The 23,714-nt window shown below is 38.5% G+C and overlaps 1 protein-coding gene across 2 annotated transcripts in view; it reads right to left on the bottom strand.

Moving 5' to 3' along the window:
* Nucleotides 1-23,714, bottom strand: part of RORB (RAR related orphan receptor B) — a 140,781-nt gene that overhangs the window by 18,596 nt on the left and 98,471 nt on the right. For both annotated transcript variants that reach the window (XM_069879882.1, XM_069879881.1), the window contains exons 2-4: nucleotides 18,768-18,853; nucleotides 14,196-14,337; nucleotides 10,740-11,141 (exon numbers count right to left, since the gene is read on the bottom strand). In XM_069879882.1, coding sequence (XP_069735983.1) covers nucleotides 10,740-11,141; nucleotides 14,196-14,337; nucleotides 18,768-18,853 — 630 coding nt within the window. The remainder of the gene's footprint in view (nucleotides 1-10,739; nucleotides 11,142-14,195; nucleotides 14,338-18,767; nucleotides 18,854-23,714) is intronic.

Raw genomic sequence — 23,714 nt, 5'->3', positions numbered from 1 at the left:
TGTTCCTGGCATTCTCAAAGTCACAATACACAAAACATTTCTCTTTCATAAACTGTTACAGATAGACTAGTAAGTTCCATAATCCCCATTTTTAACATAAATTTTTAGCATAATACAACATGCAGCACAGGAAGAGGGTAAGAAACAGTAAAGCACTTACATGAGTCTGGAAGTTCTTGAATTTAGTTCAGGATTAACCCTTCCTTGTATTCAAGTTATTGAATGTTTACTGTCAGGAACCGATTGTGTATTGGGGCAATGTTATATGTGTGAATTCTATATTTCCACTCTCTCCCTTTGAAATAAATCAGTGTTTCATTTGCCTTTAAAAAAAATGCTAATAAATTACACGAAATGACAAGAAATGAGAATACAATGGAATGAAGTCCTAATCTGGAGGAACCTAGAGGGTGGACCCAGAATTCTATTAAATCCTAGAGGATCTTTATAAATGCTTAAAGGTCTCCACTTAATAATACTTTTCCTGGGTCTCAGCCAATTTAGTAAAAAACCGTATATTTTGTACTAATTAGAAATAATTTAGCTGGCAGCAAAAGCACTAACAAAGGCAATCGCTAGAACTTATGGGACATGGACTCTACAGGCACTGTATGATTATAACAAATATATTGAGATGAGCTGTTTCCTAAATTCTTCCAGTATGGCTTACACAAAGAAATATTTATACTGAAATTAATACTTCACTGAAAAACTAATGCTGTTTCATTTATTACAATGAACCAAACATTGGCTGGAGTGGGTATTGTTCACTATGAAACCTAGAAATATACATGAGACATTTGGAACACTAAGGCTTTTAAACTACTATTGTTAAGAGTTTGCCTTGTCATACTCTACAAAAGGCTGGGAGAGACTAGATGTATGTTTTAGCAATTCTTCACAGTCACAGATATACATTTAGATTTTTATAAAGATTTTAAGCAATCTAGGCATGCAAGTACTTTAAAAAGTGAAGAGAAAACATTCTACAATGGTTCTATTTTCTTGTAGCATGGCAGCTGAGTTGGATCAAAGTGGTATCAATGTATAGTGTCAGAAAGTGAAACAATTTTGTTTATCATAAGCAATGCTAGGGATATCATTGGTCAAGAGAAAATATGCCCATGCAGTCAAATAGGAACAAACGACAGTGCTCCATGCCTTAATATCTTGTTTTAATTATTCTGATTTAGATACAACTTTCATCCCTGCAAGACTACTGCACTACAAAAACTGTGTCTGTTAATCAGTTTCTGCATTTGTCTGAGCTGTATGAGTTGTTGCATCGCATTTTTTCACAAAACACATCCATGTTCTTCTCCTGTGTGTTTTGCTCCAACTTTTTGTCATATCTTTTCACCCTTGTATTAAAGAAATGTCATTGTTCTGTGAAATAAAGTATCAAAACTGAATGGACCGAGGGAAGGACATCATTACCAATAGAGCTGGAAACATCATCACAAGCTGCATAACAAGCAGAATGGCATTATTCTTAAAAATAAGGTGTAAGCAGTGAAAAACATGAAGTGAGGGATGAGATCTGCCAGGCAGACGGCATGCAGCACAAAAAAGTGAACTATAGCCTCAAGAAGTCAATCTTAAGATGTTGCATGTGTACTGGGAAAGAAAAAAAATAACTGTAAACCTAAACTTCTGTTGACTTGCTTGTATTTGAGGGTTAAAGAATGATTGAAAAGTGTTGTCCAGGATGACAAAGAAAAACAGCACGGACCACAAGTTAAGTTCTCAGAAAGCACAAGGTAAGTATGCATATTGTCAGTACTGACTCCCCAGAAACAACATATACAACCATTATGGACTGGGAGCATTGACACTGTGCTAAAGGGGTCACTTCGATAAGGAAGTAAGCAACTTATCACTACTAATTCAAACTACAGAAATTTTTGCAAATAGTACACCACTTCCTTATACTACATTGATTCCTAAATAATCTCTGCCTTACTATATTGATTCTTATCTGTACTGCTATGTCTGCCTCCTTGTGTGTTTTGTGTGAGATGCAACCCTGCAAGACAATGTCCTTCACATGTCCCAGGCCCTCTGTGTTCTGGCATTTGCTCTAGTCTACTGTTTCTGAGGGTTTCTTGCAGAAAGACAGTTACCATTTCTTTTGCTATTGGCATTTGCATATGATAGGAAATTACCCCAACAGCTATTTCTACAAGTGGCAGCAACAGCCTTAGTACTCATTATACCATTTGCTTTACATTGATCTTTTTGTGTGATTTTTAATCTGACAATATTCACAGCACAGTGCTCTTCCTGGAAAGACTGTCGTGATATATGGTAATATATGGGATTTATGATGCAGTATTTTACATATTTTGACTGCTACAAATGGTTTCTTTCTAATTGCTTTTTGGATTCTCAATAGAATGAACATATTTTGTCAAGTTTCATTATGCAAGAAAATATTCACAACTTTTGAGAAAAGGAAGAATTTTATATACTTGTTTTAATGGATTAGAAATATGCCTGCTTTAAAGAACTATGTTATTATGCTTTAGAAATGTAAGCTATAGATAAGGTTGTTTTTAATACTGTTTAAAGCATCTTTTAAAATAATTTGTAAAACAATCTGAAAAGTAAGAAAAACAGAATGAAAGATCACAAAATGTTCCTCATCTTGTTTAAAATATGTCACTGATTTACTAATTTCATTGCTTAATCCAGCTGTTTATATTGTTTAAATTGTCATAACCACACTTAAGATGGGATCTCATTTTCTTGTGTGCTGCATAAAACCACAGTCGGTAGAAATGTTTCATTTCTTGCAAATACGCATCATATGCCAGAAGCAATTTATCTTCACCTCTTTGTGAATTCTTGAATTTTATTCCCACTTGCAACACTTATCCTCATAATAAACAGAAAGTCAATACTTAAAATGGTATTTTCTGCAGCATCTATATTGTGTGGGCTGTAGTGTGATCAAACTCCAGCTAGGAATGCTGCCAATGGTCATCATTGCTAAAATTATTGTGATGTTACTACTTTGCCTACATTCGTCATATGAATTGACTTAATAGAAAGAGAAGTCAAATTGCTTCAAAAAATAGCCAAGAAGCTTTAAAATTTGGAGGAAACCCCAGCCTGAGGTATAGTTTTAGGCTATCTATTGCATTTCAAATAGTTTTAGATTAATCACTCTACTGTGTAAGTCTGATCTAGAGTTAATAAAAAGGTACACTGCACCGTGCTTAAACTGCTGTAATTTTTGTTGAGTGTAGTCAAGCAGAACTGCCAGAACCAACAAAAAACTCACACAAAGTCCACTGCAGTTGCTGTGATTTGAAAACTGCAGGGTGAAAAAGCTGGTGCTTAAATATAGTGTCTTGTAGAAAGTAGTCCTTATTTTCAAAATCAAGAGTTATAACACAAATTCTGCTTTCTGTAAGTTGTCTTAAATCAGTAAGTGCTAAAATATGCAGTTAGTAAAAGATAATGACATCAGTTTTTATGAACATTTGGATCATTTAAACTATTGGGCTGGGCAATATAAACTCCTATGAGCCTTTATGTAAGTCTGTAATGAGGCTGGTTTTGATCTGAATTTACAAATAAAGTGAAATTACTAATTTGGAGACGGGAAAAGATTTAAATAGAAAATTTTAGAAAAGCTGAAAAGTATTACATTTTCCCGAACATTTCTACAAAATTATTTATTGATTGTATTGGTTAAATTTGTTTCTAAATAGACGCTTAAAAAAATCAGTACCTACAACTATAAGAAAACACGCTTCTCTCCAGCACCAGTTCAGCTAGAATACTTCAGCATCATAATGCTCTAACTATTTCTTCTGCTTCTTTGTCTGTTTTTTAACGAAGTTGAATTGTTCTGTAGCAGAACAATACTGTCAAATAAGTTTTAAATCTTACCATTCTCTGTCGTCTTCTTGAGTGTATGAAAAGCAGGAAAAAATAATTAGTTAAAAAATTGCATAAGTTCTATGTTTTGTCACATGAACTGAAATGAGTACAGAACTGAAATATTAATTTATTCTGTCACCATTAAGTAGGTAATGACGGTAAGATACAGTGCCCCTAGGGTAATTGTGCAGAAGTGCTCACGCTGCACATTTTTAATTGCTCACTAGATGGCAACGTTGCTCTGCTGAAATACAGCTGTAAGGTAGACACCTGCCTATCACCTTTGTAGGAGGGATACTAAACTACAGTTGAGAAAAAGAGATAAAGAAACATTGCACAGCTCTGCAGTCATAAACCCATAATTTCTGATTCACTGTGTGATGAGCAATGGCCTTGTAAAGGGAACATCAACACAGACTTTGTTAAAGTCACTTTAGGTATAGGTTTTACTCAGAGAGTTCATTGCATTTAGAGTATGCTGGTTCCTATAGCGTCCCTTTAAATAACACATAACTGACTGGTAGATGTTCATTAAGCTGTCCATTAACACTTGATTTGGCACAGGGAACTAATCCTGGAGATACAGAGGAAGGAGTTAAAAAAAAGCAATAAAAAATGCTTACCACATTTGCGGAAGTGTGATATATTGTATATACGTGTATATATATGCTGATATATATATGTATATATATGCTTACATATTGCATATATATACCTGTATATTGCACATGCAACATACAGTGTTGTGGACATCCATGAACACTATAGGCATGGAGGAATAAACTGAATTCTTGTGAAGTGAATGGGAAGATTCCTACTGAAAGGAGAAAGGTGCAGGACTGGCTTTCAAATACATCCTCAGCAAAGGAGTTGAGATGGTTCCAGGTGAAGATCTCCTCTCAGGGTGGGACCTAAGATCCTGCTTGCATGATACGGCAGCAATGGAAATCTAATAACTTCGCAGCATAGAAGTTGTTCACTGTAGGTCCTGAGATGAATGTACAAACCCAGCTAAAGTAAGGCCTACATATGCACAGGGTGTCATGTTACATGTCATGGCAGTTACTAAGGGGGCTTTTCTTCTACATACCCATCCTCAGCCAGTCTTTAAAACATTTAAACATGTTTTAAAACATACCTTCAAAGACGAATGATGTTGAAGAAGTGCCATGTGTATATAAATAAGCAACACTTTTTCTTCTGAAATTATAGAGGCAGGACTATGAGACACTCATGTACACTCTAAAGGTGCCTTTTTGACTGCCTAAATACACAGTCACAAGGCGCTCTTCGATTTGATCTGCACCGAACCCTTAAACAACAGGTTTTCTCCACAACAACACTTGCTAGTAACCTTTTCTCAAAAACTGAGCAAAATTGGTAATCTCAACTGCAGTCAAGGTATGGAAACCTTTCCATTAACTTTTACAGACCAAGATCTGAGCCATGTATTTTGTGAGGAAAATGCAACGCTCAGCTCAGTGACAGATAATAATATGCACATATATTTAAACAAGATGGTCTTTAATTTGACCAAGTCTAAAAATAAGCCTTTTATACCTGCTAATTTAAAATCTCACTTGAGGGCAAGCATTGCCATCCCTCTATCAGGCTACCAGGGTCAGGAAACTGAGCTCCCACCTCCCTTTAGGATTTTGCATGCACCAGCTGACCTCTGCACCTCTCTCTGTGAGTAAAAAGCTGTTCTGCAAATAACTAAATTCTCTCTTTCAACACCATGAGCAGATTTTGCCCCATGCTTTGAGCTCCCACTGTGGCATAAGAAATTTCTGTCTTCCCAGATAAGCAGATGGCATAGTGGTCAGGAAGAAACAGGACCGTGATGTGGGCTCCCTGGCAGCATACAACTTCAAGCCATGTGTGTCTCCTCTGCTGGCAGCATCACTGGCTGGCAGGAAACATCTGGGTCTTTTCACTCACAGACAGCAAGACAGATAGAGAAAGAGCTTGCTTGACTCCTCCTAGTAACGGATGAAAATACCTCCCTCAAAAGAAAAAGGAGCTGGCCTTGGAAATGCAGCTCATGCCACGCTGAGACTTTGTGCCTGTATGCTTATTACAAAGTTTAGACTGATCCCTTCATGCTTGGAGTTTCTTTTTGTAATGAGAATTGGAATACTGACCAGGGCTGAGCCTAAGGCACAGTTCTGCCTAATAGGGGACTACTTGATTTCATCCAACTCTTCTCCATTGTAAGCTTTGTCAGTTACATAAATTTGGGTTTGTATCTGAAACTGCTCCTTCTAATACTTAGCCCATTCTTCTATAGAAGATACTGCCTACCTTGCTTCTCATAGTGATGAGACAATGTGCAGTTGTACCCTGGACTATTCGACTCATTTGGAGAAATATATTACTACTAAAGACATGTGAAAGAGCCCTACTAACTATAATTTGTCAGCATCTCTATCTCTTAAATGTATTACCTGATACAGTATTTAGAGATACCAGTAAGCATTCATTGCAAGATAAGCTATATATTCTTGCCACACCTTTCTGAAACTATGAGTTGAAACATTTGTCTGTGTAAGAATTTTGGATTTCAAAACCATTATGTTGAACAATTTCCCTTCCCACTATGAAGTCTACTGTAGAGGCTGGTATGTACAGGGAAAAAAGCACTTTCAGATTCAAATTAAAGTACAGAACTGTTAGAGATCAAAGTAGGCCTGACCATTTTGATCCTTTTCCAGAATCAGAAAATTAATGTGAACCAAATAATGTAAATGATGTGTAATAATGTCATATAACATCTTAGAAAATATTACTTTTATAAATGAATGTAACAGACAGAGAAATTAAGTCTTGTTATTGGGATTTTTCAGAGAACCTTACTGTTGGATACCAAGCAGAAAGAAAATACTAAAGTAATTTATGCAATTGCAGCAAGTTGTTTAGTATAGTGCAGCAGGGACCATTGTTAGAACTTGTTTTACAAGCATTTAACATTTTTATTAATAATCTGAAAGAGAGGGTTCACAGCATGCTAATTAAATGCAGAGAATTCTAAATTAAAAGAAGCCACAAAGATGAGGCCTGAGACAATGTCACACGACTGAAAAAAGTAGAAAAACAAGAAAGGGAAAATGAGATTCAGACTTGGAAATATGCAGTCAGAAGTATCTTAACAAAAACTGCCCTACAGAGTAAAGAAGTGAGTGAGAAGCAAGTGAAACGATAGTACTGAAGGAACAAGTGAACTGCATACTGGTTAGCATGTGATGCATAAGCTGCAAAGACTACTTCGATTCTGGGCTGCCTGTGAAGAAGTTGGTCACTTGGAGAACTTACAGCAGCTTCCATGGGCTCAAGTATGGAAGGAGTCTCATGCATTCATTCATGACTTAAAAATTAAGAGGGTTGCACTCAAAACCAGGCAAATGGCAAGACAGGTTGTGGTTAAAAAATACATGTATTTGAAGAGTATAAAGACCAGAAGAAAACTACGACTGGAAATCTACATCTGGTAGAAGACCTTCAGAGAGGAAAAGAACTAATGTGATCTGGGATACTTAAAGCAATGGATAAGTGCGTCACTAGACATTTCTACCAGGCATGAGGATCAATGTAGGGTAGGTTTTCAGCCTCCTATATATTCTCTATGATTTCTGTAATTTCTATTTAATATGAATGCAGTTTACTCCTAAATCTCACTGGAGTAAGATACAGTGATGTGAAATTTGAGCACATTGTAACATGAAATTAATGCAACCCAGTGCTTAGAGTTTTGACTGCAGCTTTACAGATGGTCCAACAACCCACCACAGCATTAGGAGACATGTTCTTTTTGTATTTAAACACAGAAACTATCATTCACTAACCTCAATATTTTACAGTGCATCTCTTCCTTTTTTTTCAGTTACGTCAGCCTATCTATTACACTACATACCTCTCACTAACACATTAACTTATCTGCTGTAGGCACCACAAATGACATATAGCAGTAGTTGGTTAAAATTCTAGCAATTTAGGTGCTCCAGCTCCAGTTTCAAAAGGAAGAGAGGTAAATCCCAGCATCTCAACTTTGCTGTCAATTCAGAGACAAGCCCTTTGCTACATCCTGCTCCCTGTGCTCCGGGATTTTCCCTGCTTTGTGTGCTCTAGAAGGGAAATGATGGCCAGTTGACAGTGAATGAAAGACTGGAAAATGTGGTGTGGGTTTAAGGCTGGTTGACTTACGGCTCAGAGAGAAAAAAATGGGTGAAATTATAAGAATGAGGCATTATTTCTAAGTGATCCAGCAAGAGAGAAAAGTTAAATGATTTTCTAAAGCTCCACTGACTTCAGTGGGATCTTTTTAGCAATGAAGGATATAGTCCTTTGGCCATATTCTCTCTGACTTCTGTAACTGAGCACAAAAGCTAATTCACTGATTATCAGAATTGTCATATTTCTGGTACTCCCTCTGAGCGTCTCTGGGAACATTTCCATTCAGTACAGTGTGCTGCAGGAAATCAGCTTCTATGACTATTTAAATTGTCTCTCAGCTGGTTTGGAGCACTTCAAACCCCTGTTGCAGGGCTGAGGTTTGCAGAAGCCATGTATGAGTAATATTCATATGGCCACAAGAGCTGACAGGGAAGCTGGAGCAGGTTTTCCTCACTTATCCTTTGCACCTCCATGCTGTGTGTGTAGGACTTCACTGCACAGCAGCCCAGGCCAAATGTGACAGTAAAACATGCCTCACTAAACAAAGTGGCCGAAAAGCATGATTTATTACTGTGCAATTCACAACTAAAGCACACAATTTGCTACACAGCTTCCTGCACATAAGCATACATAGGAAGAAAATATACTTCAGATTCTTGTTGCATCTTCATTTTTTTTAATCAGACAGTAACTACTATATGCACCTTTTCTGCAATATATATTGAGTAATTGCCACATCTCCAGGGCTCTCAGCAGGTCTGAGTACACACATAGATTTAGATATCTCTGTCTACATCCATGAGGCAGCAAGGCCAGGCCAGAACTATAGAGGGTTATTTTATGAGGTGACATTAATTAATTTGTTATGCATGCTCTTGAATGCCATTATTTTCTTCTTTCTTTTTAATTAAATTCCATTCACAAAGTGTTACTGTTTGATTATATTCTCAAGCACAACTGACTCAGCATACTTCACTTGTTGAGGTGGGAAATAACTAATTAGGATGCCAATCTTACATGTCATTTCTTTATAATAATAGTACTTTCAGTTGCACTGAAAAGCTACAACTACAGGCATCAGATGAACAGAAGTCTTTCTTATGGAAGAATCACTGTTAGCTGTTGCCTTTCAAAGTGTCTCAACTCTGTGGAAGACTCTCAAGGCTGTGCAAGTGGTCTTCTTGGACTTTAGTAAAGCCTTTGACACAGTTTCTCACAGCATTCTGCTTAGGGAACTGTCAGCCTCTAGCCTGGACAGGTGAACACTCTCCTGGGTGGAAAACTGGTTGGCTGGCCGGGCCCAGAGAGTGGTGGGAAACTGAGTTAACTCCAGCTGGAGACCAGTTACAAGTAGTGTCTCCAGAGCTCAGCGCTGGGTCCAGCCCTGCTCGAAGTCTTTATCAATGACCTGGATGAAGGCATTGAGTGCACTCTCAGCAAGTTTGCAGATGACACTAAGCTGGGTGTCTTGACACTTGACTGGCACCTTGGCTTGTATGAGAAACAGCATGACCAGCAGGTCCAGGGAGGTTATTCTCCCTCTGTACTCAGCACTGGTGAGACTGCAGCTCAAGTACTGTATTCAGTTCTGGGCCCCTCACCACATGAAGGATGTTGAGGCTCTGGAGCGAGTCCAGAGAAGAGCAACAAAGCTGGTGAGGGAGCTGGAGAACAAGTCTCACGAGGAGTGGCTGAGGGAATTGGGGTTGTTTAGCCTTGAGAAAAGGAGGCTGAGGGGAGACCTCATTGCTCTCTACAACTACCTGAAAGGAGGTTGTGGAGAGCAGGGAGCTAGCCTTTTCTCCCAAGTGACAGGGGACAGGTCAAGAGGGAATGGCCTCAAGCTCTACCAGGGGAGGTTCATACTGGCTATCAGAAAAAAAACTTTCCACAGAAAGGGTCATTGGGCACTGGAACAGTCTGCCCAGGGAGGTGGTTGAGTCACCTTTCCTGGAGGTGTTTAAAAGGCAGGTGGATGAGGTGCTAAGGGGCATGGTTTAGTGATTGATAGGAATGATTTGACCTGATGATCCTGTGGGTCTTTTCTGTGAAGAGAGAGGTCTCTTTGGTACTTTTCAAAGAAAAAATCAAGGGACAGGTTCTCCAAGGCATTCAAGCAGAGGAGCAGGGATATATACACAACTACATTTAGAGTTTTTTTCACCTCATGAATTCAGGGAACTTGCTCTGCATGTACTTCCATGCACCAGAAGTAGGGAGCTGGGGTTTTTTTTGACAATAAATACCCTAGAATTAGCTGACATGAGGATTCTGGGTGTTGACAAGAATACGGCTGCCTGGCTGAAGAGATCATTTAACCCTGAAAGTAATGAGCTCATTTGAAACAAGCTTCCTGCTACTAATTATCATTTGGTTCTGATTGATTCATCACCTGCTTTGGTGCTCCTATTTTATAAAACGAATATGAACTGCCAAGCTTAAGAAACTGCATAATTTGCAGATTTTGGTAAGAACAGAACCACCTTAACATTGTGTCAGCTACTGCCAGACTGATTTTCTTTCCTTTGGTCCTTGTATGTGCATAGATACATGTGTGAACATGCAAATATTGTATACTTGTGTATGGAATACCTAAATAATATTTTAATAAACACATTATTGCAATATAGGTTATATATATACACACACTATAGTAGAGGAATAAGAATTTTCCTTACCTATTTCAGTCATGGATATCCCCGGAGCTAATTGCCCATTGTTGAAAGAGCTATAGGTAAACAGGTTTGGTACAGAGGTGAGGTCATAGATAGGTTCCTGCTTTATCTGTTTAATTCCAGTCATGTCTAATCCAGACTGGTCTGGGGAAGGTTGGGCAGAATCTACGTTATAATAACCCTCAGACTTCGGCAGGTCAATGATGTGCCCATTTGAGTAGGTGCTGCCAGTTTCATTATTCAGGCTGCTCAAACCATTGCTGATGCTGTTGCTGTAAACCCTGGCAAGGGCTTCTGCCTCACCGCTCTGCTGCTGCCGTTGTTCCTGCAGTCGCTGCTGGTGCTTCTGCACTTCAGCATACAAGCTATCCCTCTGCTTTTTGGACATTCTTCCAAACTTCACAGCTGAAAAGCAAAGCAAAATGCAAACCATTGTAGTTTTTAATTTTCCTTGATTCCCCTTAACCCCAACACTCTTTTAATATTTACTTTCAGCATGCCTTTTTCTGTGCAAACTTGTCTTTTTCTGTGGTAACAAGAGAGGATGAAAAGCTTTACACTGTATGTGTCTGACAAAGGAAAAAGTACTGTGTGCTTGAATTTACAAAGCAACAATAGTGACTCCTATTTGATAGGAGGGCCTCAGTCAAATAACTCACTTCTGACTGTGACCGCTAAAAAGTCCATGCATCCTTTTAGATCTCTGTGTTCACCAAACAACAACCCAAAGCTGTATGAAATATACAAGTCTGTAGACTCATATCCCATGTGATTTACCAACTTTCCACAAACCTTTAAACAGTCTACTAACAGGATTAATACTCTGCATGAAAACAAGCCCTAAGGCCATATTATTGCATCCTTTCAATGGAATATTATCCTTGCACTCAACAAAAAATAATCTTACAGGTTAGAGTTACAATCTAGAGGAAAATAACAGTTTTGAAGGTAAACAGCAGAAATGAATGTCATCTTTTCCACAGAGGAAAGTCTCAGGGATTTACACGATCAATTTACATAATCTCTATGCACAAATCCACGCATTACTTCTGATGAGAAAGGGAGGAATACATCACAGTGCAAACTACTCTCCTCAGGAACAGGGTTCATTACACTGAGGCTGAAATTTTCCAAAATGACAGGCTGATTGCTATGGAACTAGGAGGAGTAAATCCACAACCTGCATATACAGTGGGTCATAGCCAATTATCTTCCCTCGCCCTTCGAACCCCACCTCCCTGTAAATTCTGGCTGTCAATTGGGATAGATCTTGGGATCGCAGACAGAGTAGTTGTGTGCTCTAAAACAAATCACGGATATATTCAGCAGAATCTATCAAGCAACAGATAAGAGACCATTTCTCTGGAAATACTAATTTGTATGTATCATGAGATATGTTTTCCAATGTTGAGTATTTCCAGTAAAACTGTAATTGCAATCAGTTGAGAATCATAACATTTATTAGCACATTTATTAGTATGTGCTTGGCTTCCATTATTTGCTACCCCATATAGCCTTTGAGAAGAGTCCAAGACTAGACATACGTGGATGAATGTAAAAATCTTCAGTCAGGAGAAGAACATAAAAAGAAAGACCCTAATGTGAAAAGCCAGCACCAGAACACCAAGGAAATGGCAGCCTCTTCAATTTATTTTCACTGTTTCACACTATGAGTTTTTTTTGCTGGATGTCAAACTCAGATTACTTGCAGCCTTTCACACAGGCTACAAGCTACTTCACACGAAGACATCCCCTGGAAACAGTCCTCAGTGCACTGCACATCCTTACGGACAATATACAACGACTGTGTTTTGAAAAATGTGACTGTGTATTTCCTTCAAATTTAGGGCCTCAGTAATAAAAACAAACACCCACTGCTTATTCTCATTATATATTCATTCATTAGATTCTCCAGCTGCTGTCAATTAGCATCCTGACTTTGCATGATAAAAATGAATCTGTTACATGGCACAGGTAAAAATCACATGCGATTTCTCTGCTAAAAAAATCCATATAGCCTGTTTTAAACTTCCAGGAACTCTTAATATCATTAAGTATAAACACTCTTACATAGGCAATAAGAGAAGAAAGCAGTACTGTTGTAAGAATCACTCCCTTTGTCTGTACGCAGTGGTCCCTGAATTATAGGTTGGGAAGACAGTGCTGTCAGTCACATTAAAATGCCTCCGTGATACCTCAAATCATTGCAGGATATTACTTTAAGGAGGAAAGCACATGCTGTTAAATTACTGAAATGTTACTACTTTAATCTCCTCCGTAAAGAATCAGGAGCTATGGCATCAAGTAAGCTGCATGCTAGGATGAAAAAGAGTTCACGGATTAAAGGCTAGATTGCAAGACCCCTCCCAGACTGGTAAGACTGGTGAGCATGTTGTTTCAGTAAGATGTATGACACACTGAGGTAGGAAAAGACCTATTACAGCCCAAGTGTAAAACGAGTTTATAATCTGTGGACAATGTGCAGAAATAGCTCCTTTAGAAACTTCCACCAATGACTGTTGATTTCAAATGGCAGATTTTGTGTAATTTCTTTAAGACAGAAAACTGCTGCCAGGTAATCTAAATTAACATATCCCACCTTCAAAACCAGAACATTTTCTTCTCATGCACTCTGACAATTTAAAACATGTCTACAAGCTGGAAATCCCCTGCACGAGCAGTGGTGGCTGGGGCAGGCTGGCTGTGGGCAGTCCTGCCCCAGCCTCTCACTGCCCGCAGCTCTGGTGTGGTGCATGTTCTCACCTGCCCATCATAGCTTGTCACACCACAGTTTGGAAGGTAGACCAGAGCTCTGCAAGGACAAAAGCACCCTCTTGATGGATGAACTGCAGAGCTTTCCTGTGTCAGAGTGTCCATTTCCGCTGCTGAACTATGAAACATTTCTTCTATAGACCCAGACAGGAACAGAGGCCAATATACAGGTAAAGAAAATGTTTTTTTAGGAAGCAAAATGCTTGGCCAAGTGCTCTGAAAAAAACAAACTGAACCCCCTAACGTTATCAAGGTGCAAATTTCCTCTTAACTGCCTATTTACTGTCACAGACCTTTAGAGATCTCAGGGTAAGGGATGCTTCCTCGTATCAATATTTAATGGTAAAATAAATGTTAATGTTTAATATAAGGGGTTATCTAAACCAGAATATAAATCCACCTCTCTGGAAGTGACCTTTTTATGCTTTTGATCAGAACAACACATTTCACTTCTGACTCTTTGTGTTCCAAACTAATACTGCTCTCCATTTTGTGATTTCCCCACCCTCCTCATGAAAATAGCCTCTTTTGTTAACTGAATGGCAAAGATCCATGTCTCACACTGCGTGCATTACAAAGCAAGGAGCTTTTCCTCTCTTTCCAGAAATCTACAGGGAGTTTAAATAAGTCAGCAGTGAAGAAGAGTTTCAAAGGGTTTAGGCATGAAGCAGGAATCTGACTCCTTACCATCTCGAGACATTCCTAGGGCAAGACATTTCTGCAGTCGGCAGTGTTGGCAACGATTCCTGTTGGTTCTGTCAATTAAACAGTTTCTCTGCCTTGGGCAGGAGTAGGAGGCATTGTTCTGCTGACTCCTCCGAAAGAATCCCTAGAGGGAAGAAAGCAAGAGAGACAAGAGTATTACGATGTGCGTATATATGCACACACAGACAGACAGACCATACAAATGACTACAATAAGTTGTTATTTAGTGCAATGCTACTTATGCCATGGATTTGCAGATATGTTGGCCTTGTATAGTGAAATAAAAGAACATTTACTAATAATGAGAACTGTGTTTTGTTCTGTAATGAGTGTAATTCTGCTTCATTAAAATACAAACAATAATGTTATATGTATATTCTTATTGTGCAATAACCACCATGTATCATCTAACATTTGCTCGTAATAGAGGAAAAGCTTGTCAGTATTTGTAAACAGATGACTTAAAAGTACTTCTTGTGTCTATTTTCTTCCTTTAATGAAAGAGGCTGGTAATAACCAGCACTGGCTATGCATAGCATTAGAAGCTGAAGTCTGCTGTTCAGTTTAACCTGGCACATGTTGATCTGATCTGGAGGGACCACACACTTAAGAAGTGAAAAGTAATTCAAATTCAAGCATCACAAAAGCACTAGGATTTAATGACTGTATCAAATAAAGCCAATGCACAAAGGAGAAAGCAACACCTTTAGACACTACCATGAGAAAGTAATGACATTTTCTGTTTGAATGGAATATAACATTATTTATTTATCTATGTAAAAATTTGCAGTTATTCTTCTCCTAGAAGGTTTTTCTGGCCAGTTGTTGGCTATTCCACTGAAGAACAGAGGACAAGAAGGGAAGAATTAATCCATATCTAAAGCTTACAAGCTCCTAGCTTCTATGAAAAACACTGAGAAGTACTGTTGTGGAAGAAGTGACATGAACTGGCAGAAGTGACAAGAGAAATGAAACAAAGGGGTGACGATTAGAGAGAGAAAGAGAGAAATATTTTATGAAAGACAGGCATTTTATGATATTCTTTTCTCTGCCATAAAATAAAGGGCGGGTGGGACAGCAAGTCCAGAGAGAGAAAAACAAAGAAGAGAAGTTTCTTGGCCACTTTGGCATCTTTACATGCAGGCAGCTGCAGTGTTGTGTGGTGGGAAAGCAGCAGGATGGGATAGTAGGATAGCCCAGCCACTACAGGAAGCCATGAAGAGAACAAGGGCAGAAAGCATCATTAATGCAGTTACACTAGTCACCAGAAGTGATGTGAAAGTGGTTGTGTCTTTCTGGGCTGGTTTGCAAATGACTCTGAATGGAGACAGAAAGCAAGAGCTAACTTTGTTTATCAGGCAAAACCAGTCCTATCTTTGCACAGGCTGACAGACTGTAATACTGAGCATGGGAACTGCAGCAGCTGTGCAGGAATGAGAGCGGGTAAGCAACAGGTGACAGCGTCACATGTCCCAGTTTGTTTGCTACAGGTAGTGCCTGAATTCTCACTCATGTCATGATGAACTCAATGAAGATGGTGTGGGGTGTCAGTAACCAGAGGCAACAAGCATGGTGCCCTACCACGGACACTGTTAGTGCTAGTTCCTGAAGTTAAGCATAAAAAAGAGTCACTTCATCTGGCCCATGCTGGCTTTATCAGTGATTATAGTACATCTAAAAATCAAATTAACTTATATGATTTGTATTTTTGAGAACATGCATGTCCTTTAGGGAAACTTGCAGAAAAAAAAATCTGGTGGAGATGTATCTGTTCCTGGCTCAGAAAAACATTTCCGAAACTCTGAAGGTGAGTTTAATTTAAGGTTAAAATGGGCACTAACTGCAGATATTTCTACTCTAACTACTGAAATTTACAGCCAGTTTCGGTTTTGACATGTGAAGGATTTTCTAGTTTAAAGCAGCTCCTATGCAGATGTGGATTTGGGAGAACAGATTAATTAAACAACATTAACATCCCCAACTATCCAGCATTCGTGCTTTATCCTGTAGTGCTGTTTTTTTCCCATTAAAGTTGATCTCACCTTAAGAGACTTTGTTCCTTCTTTGTACCTCTTACAAAAAAAAAAAAATCAAGAGTTACATAATAAAACTAATCTACTGCAGGTAACTTATTTTTCCGGAAAGACTCTTGTACTCTTTCCCACATATATCTAAATGTTGTCTTACAAGGTACAGATAAACCTTTCACTTAATTTTTAGGGAATCATTATATTGGCTATATTTATTGATATTACTTCCATTTGGGGGAAGGATTTATTTACTGAGGAGTTAAGGACTCAAAAACAGGTTTCCCAATATTCCCAGCACTGAAAACAAGTCTTTCTACATCTTGAACAAGTCACTTTATCCATCACTGACAGTGAGTCTGACAAGGGAAACAGTCACATGAACTACTGCCTAAATCACAACAAAAGAGTAGTAGCTAATTCTTTGCTCTGAGAGTAGGCAGGATTTAAGATAAAAGTCTTCTCAGCAAAAAAAGGAGCCACAGAGACAGATGGGATGGAAAGGAAACCATCTTCAGGCTTCACCCTTTCAGTGACAGTGACACCCTTCCAGTGACAGTGGCAAAGCCATAATTTCTTCAATTAATCCGGTAGGCTATTCAGCATGCGCAGGCATGCATATGAAACAGCAATTGAACATTTATGATGCCTTGTAAGCACTTACAATATTCAACTGCAGTGGTGTAGCTAATGTAGGGACAGATTGTTAAAGGATTTTCTGTCCCACGAAGTTTGTAGCACTGCCACTGGCAACATAATTTTCAGATGCTGTGTCCTGAACTGCTGTGGCTGCCTGGTGCCTGGCTCAATAACCCTGCATGCTTGTGGAGCAGTTCTCACTTCTTCCCTCTTCACATGTTCTCCTTCTTAGTTATTTCAGATTTTTAACTCAGTCAGACTCCAGAGCCAGAAATGATCAGTTATTAGTATGCTGGCTAAGCAAATAGTTATTTAACTGCTGGGCAATGAAGAACAGAGTTGCACTGCTGGAGACAGTGCTTGCCTTAAAAGTAAGCCCTGACAGACGGAGATACCTCCTATTGGACTTGATGAGAAAACTGACATCTTTTTTTCACAACAGGCTCACAAAACAAGATTAGACTAATTGATCTGATACTGCAAAACTTGCACAAAACCAACACGGCCAAAACTGTCATAACTGGAAAAGAACCTCCTTATCTCAATAAGCAGCCTACAGAGAGCTGGGGGCTATCATGTCCTCGAGGCACTCATAAAGGCCAGAATTAACCCTAATTATATCCACAGGAGACTCTACCCCTAAGTGCTCTCTGGCCTCTGAGTACTGAGACAAGACACTATTTTTCTACTTAAAGCATTTTCTCCTAAAGCATTTGTACCAATTTTAAAGTATTAGATATATTAGTCTAATCCTATTTCATGTGCTCATCATAAGAACATGCTTATTTCTAGTCCAGTGTCACAATAAGGCAGTGACACACCGTGGCTTGTTCCATTTACAATTTTTATTGTTTCTGAAGTAAATCTGATCTCTGATAATCTGTTGCTTCTCAATGTGTGGGCATTAGAAGCTTTTCTTTTGGGAATGGGTGCACAGAAATTTTCAGCTGTTTCAGATGTTCTAAAATTTTGTAAAGCATTAGGTGAATATAGACATGTCACTTCACTCTACAAATAAGTGCCCCCTTTCACATGTACCAGTTTGTATGTTTCCACATAGAAGAAATCAGAGATGCTGTCTCTCCATCTTTGCAATTCCATATTTACAATCAAAGCTGAAATACCAAGATGTAGAATGAAATTCTAGTATTCCATCAGTAATTACATAATTCCTTAGATAATAAAATCACTGAGTATTTTTGAAGCTTAAAACTGAAGCCTTTCTTCTCTTGGCTTGGGGTCTGAATTGTGTTTTTTGAACTAATGCCTAGAATAATATGTTAATATAACTAAGCAGTATGGAAGGTGTGTGAGACCCATTGTATCCCATTCCCTCCCTCTCAATCGTTTTTCTTTAACCTCTACTTGCCAGCAACTGCCCTGTTTTAGAGCCTATAAGGAAGTCAAAGGATCCCTTTACACAACTAATAATGTAAGGCATTTTTTCTTTTGGAGATTACAATTTGACCTGTAGAGAACAGAAAGAGGATAAAACAGGACCAAAGTGACACCTGTAATCTTCTAAGATGTTGAATTTAGATACTGCACAACTTTTAATGCTACACAGATTGTACAGGGAACAAGATAAGAAATCCACGACTCAAGCTGATTTAAGGCAGAACAGGTGTGATGCCAGCCTTTGTATCAGCACTTATACTGCACTGGATGCCATTAATTCATGTTTCAAATGAGGAAGTAACTCTGAAGAAGCAAAAAGATGAAAATGAAAAGCAACAAGTAAAATTAGACATGAAACTCATCTATATCAGCAGCAGGCTTTACAGCCTTTGGCACCGCTTGCCTGAAAGCATGTAAGAGTGTATTATTGCACACAGATGACTGAGGCTAATACAGATTCTGATGATTATACTGTATTAAAATCCCATACCTTGCAGCCTTCACATGTGATGACTCCATAGTGTATTCCAGAGGACTTATCACCACAAATTTTGCATGGTATCACTTCAATTTGTGCTGAAAAAGAAATCAAGACAAATATTTTGAGTACATAATTCTATTTAATTTCTTTCTTTCTCAAGTGAAGATCTTCAAAACTAGAGTTAGAGAAAAGATAAGCCCCATGGCAATATAAAACTGCTTTGAACTGTGCTGTGTGTTTCTGAATGCTTTGCCAAATTCTAACTGCTTCACATTATCTAGTTTCTACCATACCCCAGAAAACTCATCAAGATCTCTCATGATTAGAATGGTTTTCCTTCATCAAATCCTTGGATGACAAAGCTGAGAGCTCTTGTAGTACAGCTGCCCTAGGCACAAGGATTACTAACCACTAGTACTTTAACTGGATACATTCAATTCCAAAATGTATTGGGACATAGGGAAACAAGATTATTGTCTAGATGCTTATCCAAATAAAAATGTTGCATTTCAAACCTGTGGCCAAAAAAATTATAAATACTGGAAAAAACATACTTAAAAATTACTGCACACCGTAAGCTAAGCACCAAGCACATTTGTACAGTGGAGTCTTTGGCTCTGTAATGATATAGTCTGTTTTTCTGTCCCATTCTCAGCTATGGTTATCATTTAGCACTCCTTGCAGAAGCCAAGAATTTTCCTAAGAGTTATTTTCCTACCATCACATAGCTAAACAACCAAAACTCAAAACTGTCCCACAGAGACACCACACTTTTCACTGAAAGGTGCATTGCATCTCCTACTCCCCCCAGCCCCCTACTTAGGACTGAGGCTTATCAAGCTACATTCCACTAGGTGAATGCTAGCAGGCTCTCTTCTCTACAAAGGAACTATTCCCTTAGGACACTGTATCCTAAAGGAACGAGGGAAGAGGGACATTCATGGATTTTTAAAGAGACTTTGGTTTTCCACAGTGAGTTCGGTTTCCTGAGATGGTGCTTCTGATCAAGCACATTTTTAGGGAAGCATAGGCAAGCAAACCAGTTTTTAAACTGCACCCAGTCCAGGATGGATAGAAATCACAGAATCATAGAATCACCTGGTTGGAAAAGACCCATGGGATCATCGAGTCCAACCATTCCTATCAATGACTAACCCATGTCCCTCAGCACCTCATCCACCCATCCCTTAAACCCCTCCAGGGAAGGGGACTCAATCCCCTCCCTGGGCAGCCACTGCCAGGGACCAATCATCCTTTCCGGGAAATATTTCATCCTGATGTCCAGCCTGACCCTCCCCTGGTGGAGCTTGAGGCCATTCCCTCTCATCTTGTCCCCTGTCCCTTGGGAGAAGAGCCCAGCTCCCTCCTCTCCACAACCTCCTTTCAGGGCGTTGGAGAGAGCAATGAGGAGATAGCTGTTTACTGTTAATATATTCAGGCTGGAGATAATCCAGGACTAAATCCTTGCCCATCTTTGTACTTAAGAAAGTTGATATCTAGAAATAAAATTTCCTATATCATCCACATTTTTTTAAGTTAGCTTCTCCATTCTGTTTCATTTTCAAGAACTAGGTGCTGGTACTTTCCCTTCATAAGAAACTAATATACATTAGCTGTCCTAATATGACAGTTGCATAAAATACAAGGCAATTCCTTACAGAAAAGTATCTGCAGTTTCTTGGCAATTTTGCCAGGTTGATCCTGCTCTAGTATGCTTTATCCCCACTGAGATAATTAAAAAAATTAAACACACACCTCCAGGTACTGCTATTTGAGAGGCTAGTTTGAGTAATGTATCACAGATCTCTGTTTTAAGAATTATGTAGAGGGAGTAAGGCTCAGCTCTGGGACCACACACTGCTACATGGTGACATACCTCAATGTCAGAAGCAGGATCTGCAGTGGGTATGTGAAAAGATCTTCAGGCAAAGATAAGACAAAGGAAGGAAAAACCCCAAATAATATGAAGGTACTTTTAATGTGACTCGCATACAGTTTGTACAGTGATAGAAACAGAGACAGAAGAATTGTTCCTGTGACCCTTGTTGCATTTAGCATGGTATTAATTACCGTGAGCAATCAATAATTCCATGCATGACTTGCAATTACAAGTACCATGTTTAGTGTATATATCTGTGGATTAAGTCATTGAATGCTAAGGTTGTGATTAATATAAAATAAATAATTTAGACTTGACACTAATCAGTTTAACTCAAACTCTTATTCATAAATAACCCTTCTATAAATTAATAAATACAAGATGTCTAGGAAATTGCTACCATGGCTCCTTAGAGACCTCACAGAAAAGACAGCATCTTTAGGACACAGAAGGCATTTGAAGAAATCTGGAAAAGTAGACCATGCTATTGTCTCCTAGGCATTTCTTTTTGTTCATAAGACATCAGAACACTTTTAAGGATTCATAACAAAAAAGTCATTAATTGTACAGGCCAGATGAAAAAAAGTGACTGTATTCCCAGAAACCTCTTGAATTACTGTAATTAACACCCACTGTACCAGGTTTATTTTGCAGATTTAATGATTGTCAGAGGCTACTACACCTTTTTTACATTGTATCTTTGTTCAGCCACATACAATTTTATGTTCTTCCCTTCTCCTCTTGAACCAAAAAGTAGTTTAGAGACCTTTTAATCTTACTTCTCTTTATAGCTGTTATAAAGTAAACAGCTTCCTTCTGAATTACTTACAAACATAAAATGCATTGATTCAGTACCAGTCCCTAAATATTGAGGCAAAAATGGAATGAATTAATAACACAAGAGGTGCCACAATGATAAATTCAACAGCACAGGAATTGAACTGATTTTCTGCCAATGTAGTAAACGTGAGGAAGGAATAAGAGCAAAATTACTTATCTCCACTTTTAAAGTCCTTCCACTTGCCTTCTTACCCATCAACTTTAGCAATATGAATAAGAATAATGGCCTCTGCCTCTTTCCAAGCAATAACACAAGTCACAACTGTACACATGTCCAATTTTTCAGCAAGCACATTCAGAGACAGATCACTCGATGAAAACCTGTAAAACCACCACCACCTTGATGTCTAACATTTATGTCTGGATACATGCTGCATTGTGATTTCCCCTTGTTGCAAACTGTAACTTTTCTCATCAGCATCACAGGGTAATCCTGTCTCTTTGTGGTATTCATGTCTTATTTTATACTTACATTTAAAGTTCTTTGGGGCTGGGAACTGCCTCTAATTTCATATAGTTCCCTACAAATTAGAAGGCTGCAATGGAAATTTATTAATTCTACATGACTAGTAAAAATAATCCACAGATTCTGGCTTTACCACCTGGAACCAAATTCATTTTCTTAGGACAACAGCAAGACAGGTGGGATGCTATTAAGGAAGCAAATACAAAATCATCTCACACATTTGAAATGAACATCAGGATAAAAATAAATATGCACTTAAAACCATTTTGAAATCAACCATTAGCTATTTTTTCAAATGCTGACCCAAAAGAAATAAAAAAGTACACTGCATTGCTTTTTTCCCCATTTTGTTCCCAACAAAAAATTCAGTCATGGGCACAAAATTCATTATCGTAAAAATAGGGCAATAATCAGGTTTCAAAAATTGTTATATTGGTGAAATTAGGAAAAAATATGGAAGGAGATACACAGGATTTGCTGAATTCCTCTTGAAAGAAAGATAGAAGTGAACAAGGCAGCTAACATGTCCATTGTGTATTTGTGAGGACTGCCACTCACATGCACATGTTGACAAGAAAAAATCAAGGTTTATGTTTTATATAATCTCTGTTTAACATCTGAGGAACTTCACTTGGGAGAGACAGGACTATAATCTCCCAGACCTGTAGCTTTGGTTCCAAGGGGGAAAAAAAGACTCAAGTGTTGAATATTTAGTTCTTGATCAAAAGAGAATACTAAAGCATGCTGGGCATGAACTTTGAAGAGGAAGTCCTCTTTCTAATTTGTTGATCCAAAAGAGATTGCACTTAGAAACATCAAGGCTAATCAAAGAACCAATAGAAGAAAAAGCAGCTCCTTCACCTTCCAAGAATTCTCATCATCCTTAAGCTGGAGTTCTTTGAAAAATGCTGGTAGATTGGCCCAGTTCACTTTCATGTTTGTATCCCTGAGTGATTTCAAATTAAGTATACTCAGCATTTTTATCTAGTTGCCAATTCTGCTGTTTTTCATCCTGACCTCTGTGAGTGAGACAGGCTTTTCCCCTTGCATGTTACCATCAACAGAAGTTCCCACTATAAGGCTGCCAGACAGACCTTGCTAACACCTTTGCCACTGGATTGGGCATTCTGTGGATTCACAGAAAAACTTAAGGTGCTTTGCATTTTCATTAATAATCTGAAAATATACAGCTGAGTTTCCAGCTGAGTTATGTTTCCAGCCTCTGTTGTACCTCATTCAGTGAGAGCTACACAGTTAGCAATATCTCAGCAAGCTAATTAATGCCAGCTTATGCTAATAAAATGTGTCTGTAGATATATTTGCTGTCAGCCATACAAATGAGACAGAGTAGGCAGATAGGATTGAATTGGCCAGAAAAATTTTCATAATATCTTAGCATTTTTGCACCATGATTTGTGCACTTCTGACTGTGAATCTGGACCCAAGACTTTGTTAGAGCTACAAAGATTGTCAGGTCCACTCTGCCCAGAGCCATCTCTGCATTTGCAGTAAGGTGGATGATTCCCAAATATGCCAGTCCTACAGTTCATGTGAAAGACACACAAATTCACTGGAGGCAGAAGTTCTTCTATATCTATATATCTCACTGGGCACATTCAGCAGATTTGATCTGTACATGATCTCTAAAAACTCATCATGTATTTCAATGTTAGTGGTAGTCCCAGAAGTTTGATATTGAGAAATCTAATAGATCATTGCTCAAAATAATAGTGATAGATTGCTGCTAAAAAGATAATTTTCCCCATACATC

Source organism: Phaenicophaeus curvirostris, chromosome Z, assembly GCF_032191515.1.
Source record: "Phaenicophaeus curvirostris isolate KB17595 chromosome Z, BPBGC_Pcur_1.0, whole genome shotgun sequence".
NCBI lineage: Eukaryota > Metazoa > Chordata > Aves > Cuculiformes > Cuculidae > Phaenicophaeus > Phaenicophaeus curvirostris.
Note: the sequence above shows the minus strand (reverse complement) of the source record. Positions and strands in the feature narration are given on the sequence as shown.